The following is a 9,446-nucleotide window of genomic DNA, read 5'->3' on the forward strand; positions in this document are numbered from 1 at the left end:
TGTTCCCTCGGTGTTGTCTACTGCTAAAATGGGCTGTTACTCTCACTTTCTCCTCAACAACAGAGAAGATTGTATTGTAGACACTGTAATCATATAATCTAGTAACACACACACACGTCTGTCTATGTATGTATGTTTAAAAAAAATGGCACCAGAGAGCAGCTCGGCATAGGATCAGTAGAAATACATGTATTCCTGCCTGCTGCGTCACTTTTCTCCCTCCACCTCCTTCTTGACCTACAATGTCTCAGATTTCAGACTTCCACTTTTGTCACATAGAATTATTTCTCTTCCCCTTACAAGCCATTTCCTGTCAGAGCTGGAACAAATTGTACAAATGCAGGTTGTGATCAATCTCATGCTCTTTCAAATTAGAAGGTGTTTTTTTGCTTGTGACTATGGTGTACTTATGTTAGCATACAAGGACTCATGGTCCCAACAAAGACAGATGCTCTGTGCATACAAACAGTGATGTAAGCAGCTGAGAAAACTTTTCCACTTTAATTGTGTAATTCAGCCTTTAGAATCTGCTCTCCGTCCATCATAATGTACAGATCATGATCTTTATATAAATGTTGACAAATCCACATCAATGTAACGTGGTATGGCCTCTGTTTTAACATTTTCTTTTCAAAATCAGAACTTAAATGCATAGATCGGGAAGGGCATGTGACTTGCGCCATGTCACGTTAAATTGATAAATGTCATCGATTTCTACAGCTTTAGCGCCATGTTCACTACATATCTCGCTAGTGTTTCATCAGCGATATATGCCACAAAATTGTAACCGCTGATTCAGTAGGGAAGGTGCACATTGTAGCTGGCCTCATCATTTTTCATTTGTAGCCAATGTGCATGGAGAAAGCCCACCAGGCCAGAAATATATTTTAACAAATTAAAAATACAACCATACGATGTATCTTATAAAACTAACCGGCAGTTTTATAAAAAATAAAAAAAAACTATATGGATTTGATTGACATGCGATTACACCAATCATGCTTGAACCCTCGTGCGCATGCGTGAGTTTTTCCACGTGTCGGTGACGTCATTTCCCTGTGGGCAGGCCTTGAGTGAGATGTGGTCCCGCCCTCTCGGCTGAATTCCTTTGTTTCACACGCTGCTCGAGACGGTGCGCGTTGCTTTATCAAACTTTTTTCTGGACCTGTGAGGAATATCCGAGTAGACACTATTCGAGAAATTCAGCTGGTTTTCGGTGAAAAGTTTAACGTCTGATGAGAGATTATGGGGTGTTTCTGTCGCTGTAAGGACTTCCCACGGAGCGGGACATCCTGCAGCGCTTCCAGGCGCCGTCGTCGGCCTGTTTCAAGCTGAAATGATCCTAATTTAAGGCTCTGTTGATCCAGGACGTCGTGAGAGAACAGAGAAGATTCAGAAGAGGCCGGCATGAGGAGTTTATGCGGACATTCCACTGTTTAAGGACATTTTGTAATGAAAGACGTGCTCGCAAATTCGCCGAGTCGTTTCCGTGATGACTTGGTGAATCTGTGTGTGCCGCGACAGGAAAACACCTCCGTGTTGAAAACCATTTGTAAAATTCAGGCGGCTTTTGATGGCTTTCAACAAGTGAGTAACTGAGAAATTGTTTAACAGCTTGAGCATGTTCCAACTTGTCCGTTAAGATTTCCAACGGAGGTGTTTTTCCTGTCGCGACCCCCCGCGGTCGGGTCCGGCCGACATGCGACTCTGCCCGCACGTTCTTTCATTACAAGATGTCCGTTAACAATGGAATGTCCGAATAAACTCCTCATGCCGACTTCTTCTGAAAGTTCTCTGTTCTCTGACGACTTACTGGGTCAACAGAGCTGCCGCCTCGAAGCGCAGATCGCCGTCAGGCGCCGTGGGCCGTCCTTACGGCGACACTACCAGACCAAAATCTCTCATCAGCCATTAAAATTTTTACCGAAAACCAGCTGAATTTATCGACTAGTGTCCACTCAGTTGTGCCTTACAGTTTTGAAAAAGTTTTGATCAAACAAAGCAGCAGTCTCTGAGCCATTCCTAAACAATGAAAAAATCGACGAGAGGGTGGGCGACTCCTCACTCAAAGACTGCCCACAGGCGAATGACGTAACCGACAGGTGTGAAAAAACTCTTGCATGTCCACGAGGGTTCAAGCATGTCTGATGTAATCACACATGATTCAAATCCATATGGTTTTTGAAAAAATAAGGTCGGATACTTTTCTAATAGACCTCGTATATCCATGAATTTGCATGTCAGTATTTAATATTACCTGACAGTCATGCACTAGTATAATCATAAAAAACAATCTGACATTAACCTCTACCTTCGAATATATATATATTTTTTGTCGTACTCATTTTTTCTATCACGTGCTCTTTCTCACCATTTACACAATCCATCAACATTAAATCCTTTTCAGGAAATTCATAGTAGGATTATATAAATAATAAGCACATCATATCATATTAATAATGCGAATTTTTAACAAGCATTCTGGAATGCTGTTTGCAAACTCAGAATATTTAGTTACATTAGTTCAAGCAGTATAACTGGCTTAATAATCAATAATATGCAGTTTCAGGGGGGTTTGTTAAAATATTTGTCTAACAAAGGAAACTATCTGGGATCAACTGAACCAACTGAAAGCCTTCAGTTGGTTCAGAATGCTGCAGCTAGAGTACTGACGGGGACTAGCAGGAGAGAGCATATCTCACCCGTGTTGGCCTCTCTTCATTGGCTTCCTGTTAATTCTAGAATAGAATTTAAAATTCTTCTTCTTACTTATAAGGTTTTGAATAATCAGGTCCCATCTTATCTTAGGGACCTCGTAGTACCATATTACCCCATTAGAGCGCTTCGCTCTCAGACTGCGGGCTTACTTGTAGTTCCTAGGGTTTGTAAGAGTAGAATGGGAGGCAGAGCCTTCAGCTTTCAGGCTCCTCTCCTGTGGAACCAGCTCCCAATTCAGATCAGGGAGACAGATACCCTTCTCTACTTTTAAGATTAGGCTTAAAACTTTCCTTTTCGCTAAGGCTTATAGTTAGGGCTGGATCGGGTGACCCTGGACCATCCCTTGGTTATGTTGCTTTAGACGTAGACTGTGGGGGGGTTCCCATGATGCACTGTTTCTTTCTCTTTTTGCTCCGTATGCATCACTCTGCATTTAATCATTAGTGATCGATCTCTGCCCCCCTTCTCGGCATGTCTTTTTCCTGGTTCTTTCCCTCAGCCCCAACCAGTCTCAGCAGAAGACTGCCCCTCCCTGAGCCTGGTTCTGCTGGAGGTTTCTTCCTGTTAAAAGGGAGTTTTTCCTTCCCACTGTGGCCAAGTGCTTGCTCATAGGGGGTCGTTTTGACCGTTGGGGTTTTTCATAATTATTGTATGGCCTTGCCTTACAATATGGAGCGCCTTGGGGCAACTGTTTGTTGTGATTTGGCGCTATATAAGAAAAAAGTTGATTGATTGATTGATTGATCATGTATACATCTGAGTGTTAATGGTCCACCCCTTGGAGAATTTCTTTGAGGAGCTTTTGACCAGTTGGGGGTGGTCAAGTGGTTCAAACAGTGGAGACCAGATGGTCCTCTGTTCAAATCCCTGTCAGACCTGAAAATCCCCAAGTTGCCGGTGTGCAGTTGAGGACTTTGCATGGTGAGGTGTGTGTGTGTGCGCGCTGACATAGAATTGCTGCTGGAGAATATCACCACATGGAGCACAGTAGCTTTGTTTACATGAACAAAATTTACAAGAAATTACTTGGATGACTAAATCTCAGTGTGTCATTTACATGAGTACAAAAAGTGACACACACACAAATATATATATATATATATATATATATATATATATATATATATATATATATATAATATATATAATTTCAAGAACACTCAAATATAATTTCCACTTTTTTCCCCTTCTGCTTTTAACAGCCTTCGTACCTCAGAAACAAGTTACCTAAATGAAGCCTTTTCATTCTACTCAGCCATTCGTCAGCGATCCTACTACTATCAGGTCAATAAAGAGAACAGGTAAGTTCAGGAAAAGCCCTTAAAACTTTTTTTCTTAGCATCTTGCAGGTGTCTGCTTCAAGTTATCCGAACTTCATGCCCGTTTTTGGTATATAATGGGTCACTGAAGTATAACTCTTGATCATCACCTGAGAAATGCACGATATGCAGGAAAAAAAAATATTCTGAACATTGGTTTAAAATGGTTTAACCATAACTGACACAGTAAGTCAGGGATGGTGTGTGCAACATCACTGTAACTGGTCTTCATTGTAGATTATTTTATTTATTTATGTTTTCCTTCAGGTTTGTTTTCTAAGTGGTAGAAAAAGTTTTTTTTTCTTGTTTACTATCATGAATTTGTTGTGAGCTTCCCAATGAGTAAATGGTGAGAATTCTTGATTAATTGATGGACTCACTGTTTGAAAGCAGGTTTAGTTTCTGAAAACTGAAACTGTTTTGTGTCCACATGCAACCCCTCCTGATTGGTCGAAAGAAAACCAGCTGTAAAAACAGACATACCAACCTGTACGCATTTTTAATTTTGACATCTGAGTATGCTGGTAGAATTTGTCACTCAAAAAATGCGTGGAAAAAAAAGAGCTCTACCAATTGCTGTGCCAAATCCTGTCCACACAACTAAATTTGTCCAGTCACAGTGGTGTATTCTATCACCATAGCTTCAAACTGTGTATAACTCTGCACAATGCCTGCTAGTTACTGTGGGCTGACCATTTCTATGCTTTCTGAACATTTTTTACAAATATCTGAGATAACACTTTATATGTGCTTACATCCCTATTTCACAGGACACTGTTCTATTACGATCACCTGCAGTTCAAAAACAGTGAAAAAAACGGGATGAAACTGATTACTCTGGCTTTCCTCCTAACAGGCTGGCTTATAAAGTGCAGACCTGGCAACTGTGCAGCAATGGGCAGCATGGTGGGTTAGTGGTTAGCACTGTTGCCTCACAGTAAGAAGGTCATGGGATCAATTCCCACCTCTGCCTTTTCTGTGTGGAGTTTGCATGTTCTCCTCGTGTTTGCGTGGGTTCCCTCCGGGCACTCTGGCTTACTCCCACATCTAAAGACATGCAAGTTAGGTAAATTAGAAATTTTAAGAAATGTTCAGGTCTAAATTGTAAAAGGGATCTCAATCTCCATGGGATTAACCTGGTTAAATAAAGGCTAAGTAAAAAATAAAACTGGCTGGCTTATAACGTGCAGACTTGGCAACCTGCCCTGCTTATAAAGTGCAGACCTAGCAAGCCGCCCGACAAAAAAAGTAAGCTGTAGCCTGCTGTGCCCTCAGCCAGTACTGCAACAAATGCTTCTGCTTCAATATTTTACCTTGATGGAGCACAATCAAACAAGTGTCAAGATGTATTCATGAGGACTACACTGTTTAAAGACTTTTTAAAACATCCAGACCAAGCTTAAGGCCCCCTGACACGAGCATGCCTTTGACTCACGCACTAGCATGGCCTGTGTCGTGCTGGAGAGTAAACTTGCCTTTAACTGGTGCAGACAGGACGCGAGGGGGCACCGGTGTGTGCTGTTACGCACAGAGAATTTTGAAATGATCAAAAAATCTTTGACACATAAATGTCATGCTACGTGGCGCGATCTAATTGCCAACACCATGTGTAGCTCATCAAGTGGAGTAAAGAAGGCTTCAGAATCCAAACATCATCTTATCTCTTTATTAGTGTCAACTAAGTAAAACTTTCTAAAATAAACTGAAACTCCTGGAAGTGGGGTGGAGGGTGTAAAATAGTGAAATAGAATACAATTTTTTTCAACCTGCGTAGAAAAAACTTAAATGGTTATTTTGTTTGTTTTACTGTTTCATTTATACATTCCTGGAACCTTTTACTTTGCTTATTTTACATTAATCTACCTTAGAGCAGGTACAGTGCCAGTAAACTGTACTGACCCCCCCCCCCAAAAAAGTTTCTAAATTTCTAAAATAATCCTCTGACAACAACTCTCTACATGATATAAATTAAGGAAAATATCTAAGCCAAAATGGCTGGGTATATAAAGGTACCTTGACACTTAAATTTTATCCCTGTACTGGCATGCAGTTTGGGATGCCAGTGAGTAAGTGCGCCATAAACGCAAAGAAAGTTTTGAAATGTTCAACTCTTCTGGCATGCATTAATTTTGTGAACTAGTTATGAACATTGCGGAACCTATTCAAAAACACTGTGTCACTGTGTATCATTGCGCGCAGGACATCGTAACGATTATGATGAGATCTTACATGTATAATGAACATGATTTTACAGATACATGATCTAACTCATGAGAAGGAATGAAAATGCAACCGTTTTATCAAACCATTACAATATAAATATGATAAATTATACTTTTGAAATAAGTTTCCAAATGTGTTCTCCACCGCACAACACAACCTACAGCTATAGATCATTTCTGTATGATTCTGGAAGTGATCAGAATTGTTTGATTAGCCAACTGCTGAGAGCAAATGTCATCAGCTACAAAGTGATTATTTTATATAGCATGGTGTCAAGCTGGATGCATTGGCACAGCGTAGATCAAATTTGTGCAAGTGTCAAGGTGCCTTAAGTTACCCCCTTAAGTCTAACACAAATCATCACTTTTACAACCAGGGGGTGAATACATGAACATTTCCAAATCATTGAATATGTCTTGGACGTCATTTACAAAAAGAAATTCAAGCTGCATGGTACTATATGATGTCTGAACTAAGCAGTTCCTAAAAACTGGGTAAGCATGGAAGAAGGAGCAAGGTCTGATGAGCAATGTAGCTCAGTGGATAAGGAACTGGTGTGTGTGTGTGTGTGTGTGTGTGTATATATATATATATATATATATATATATATATATATATATATATATCTCCTGGTCAACTTTCTCAACATATTATTTGTGTTGGCTGCTGGGGCTTAATATACAGCAAAGAACCAATGAAATGTCCGTTAGTGAGAAATTCTGTTAATTGTACAGTCAGGAATGTAATATTCCTGCCACTAAAATATCACAAGAACCTTAGTGATAATTTTGTTGTTGAACTTTTCTACAAGGTTAAAGTGTCAATTTCATGTTACCTTTGTTTTGCATTGATTGAAACAGAACAGACTGTTGTGGAATCGATTAGATTAGTTTTTCCAATTTCATGTTATCTTGTGTTTTTTGTTTTTTTAAAGACCTGAATTAGTTGTGAAGAAACTACGATATTATGCTCGCTACATCGTCGTCTGTTTATTGCTGAACCAGATGGACCTAGTCAAAGTCTTGGTTAAGGTATGGGCACCGATCTTTTAGCTTTGACAAGAACTACACATACCATGGATTACAAAACACAGTTTCACTTTTGTCTCATTCATGTTTGCATTTTGAGAAGTTAATATCACACTCCAAAATAGCTAATCATTTTTCTTCCTGTTTAAATGGTGCATTTACAGTAACCACAGTTTTACAGATGTTACTTTGCTAATTTTCTTGGGTAAATGCCTTTTTGATCTCAAGGGATTTTATCCTTTTTCTTTTCAAGTGCAAGTGTTGGTCAAAGAGCAAAATTGGTAATTGATGTGATCCCTTGTATTGCATTCATTTCTGTTCATACATTAATAGATGCAGATCTTCATGCATGTGCAGGAAAAAATTATCTTATTATTGTTGCAAGTAGACTATCGAAACAATCTAAAATGCACATAACACTGTCCAGTTTATCATGCATGCTGAAAGTTGATGTGTGTGTGACTAATTCACGATTGGTATTGGTGGAAATTCTGCAATACCCTTCAGAGATATAAAACCACAACTACTGTTTTCAAATCACGTTTGCTCAAGTCTGTACCTTGACATTGGCTGGCGTCAGTCAAGCGTCTGAACTGTGGTGAAAATGATCCAGATGTTAAGGCAATAATTTAGTCTTTGTTTGTTGACCCACCCCCACATGTGCCTCACACATAACCTAAAGCCCCTTTCACATTGGCGTATTCGTAGAGCTGCTAATTGCAGCGTATCGTCTACGCTTAGTTGAGCAGTTCTGCGCCCACTTTTAGCAGCTCTACATCGAGTTTTTCTCCCTACGCAGCAGTATGTTGAGGGCTACGTGTGTAGGATGGAAGAAATTAAACATGTTTAATTTTCTTCGGCGTAGAGCGCTGGACACAGTTTGAAGCAGGTCTGCGCAGCACAGCGTTAGTGCATGCAAGTCTGTGCAACACTGCGCTTCTGTACACAACCAAAAACTGAGTGCGTGAATACAGAGGAATCAACTGAAATGATCACACAGCCCACTGCACCTGTGTGTGTGCTCAGAACAGGGAATTGAACCTCAACTCAAAAATCCAGAAACAGAACAGAAATAGCAGATCGGTCGCTCACTCTCTCTCGCGCGCGCTCTCCCTCACTCTCACTCTGTCTCTCCCTCCTTCTTTCTCTGTGTTTGATCACACCTGTGACTTTAAAATAAAAGTGCACTCGCTGCATGTCGGTGCGCTCATCAAATGCCCTTATTGATCAGGTCTGTTCAAACCTGAAAAGAGCTGTGACTCTTTAAAATAACCATGCACTTGCTGCATGTCGGTGCGCTTATCAAATGCCCTGATTGATCAGGTCTGATCAAACCTGAAAAGAGCTGTGACTCTTTAAAATAACCGTGCACTTGCTGCATGTCGGTGTGCTCATCAAACGCCCTGATTGATCAGGTCTGATCAAACCTGAAAAGAGCTGTGACTCTTTAAAATAAACACGCACTCGCTGCATGTCAGTGCGCTCATCAAACGCCCTGATTGATCAGGTCTGATCAAACCTGAAAAGAGCTGTGACTCTTTAAAATAAACACGCACTCGCTGCATGTCGGTCCGCTCATCAAATACCCTGATTGATCAGGTCTGATCAAATCAGCGGACCTGATCGGAGGAACCGGAGGTTTAAAAGTTTAACGAGTCACAGCATTTCATTCAGGGCAGCATTTACCACAGCCAGACTCAGCAGCATCTAGACACAATGAAAGTGATCCACCAAGAAAAAAAAAAAAATAATAATAATAATTGTTAAATGACTGTTTTTGAGCCACACCAGACCTGCAGTAGAGAACAGCGCGCACTTCCACAGAGGCAGAAAATAGCACTGAACTGGTTTAATAGCAGCATGGTACACGCGACTGTGTGCACACATTAAAAAGCGAAGACACGCAGCTGCAAGTATGAAAGGAACACTGAATATATATATATATATATGTATATATATGTATATATGTATATATATGTATATATGTATATATATGTATATATATGTATATATGTATGTGTATTATATGTATTTATGTATAGTGTATGTAGGTATAGTATGTGTATGTATAATGTATATGTATGTATATGTATGTGTGTGGTATATTGTTATATTCTATGTATGTATATGGTATTGTATTGTATATGTTTATATGTAT

At 40.0% G+C, this 9,446-nt stretch overlaps 1 protein-coding gene across 2 annotated transcripts in view; it reads left to right on the plus strand.

Annotated features, from left to right (window-relative positions):
* scai (suppressor of cancer cell invasion) overlaps positions 1-9,446 on the plus strand; it is a 136,695-nt gene that overhangs the window by 65,954 nt on the left and 61,295 nt on the right. For both annotated transcript variants that reach the window (XR_004566083.1, XM_034192575.1), the window contains exons 5-6: positions 3,921-4,019; positions 7,195-7,291. Coding sequence is in view for 1 of the 2 variants with exons in the window: in XM_034192575.1 (XP_034048466.1) it covers positions 3,921-4,019; positions 7,195-7,291 (196 nt within the window). In the remaining variant the exon portion in view is untranslated. The remainder of the gene's footprint in view (positions 1-3,920; positions 4,020-7,194; positions 7,292-9,446) is intronic.

This window comes from Thalassophryne amazonica, chromosome 17, assembly GCF_902500255.1.
Source record: "Thalassophryne amazonica chromosome 17, fThaAma1.1, whole genome shotgun sequence".
NCBI lineage: Eukaryota > Metazoa > Chordata > Actinopteri > Batrachoidiformes > Batrachoididae > Thalassophryne > Thalassophryne amazonica.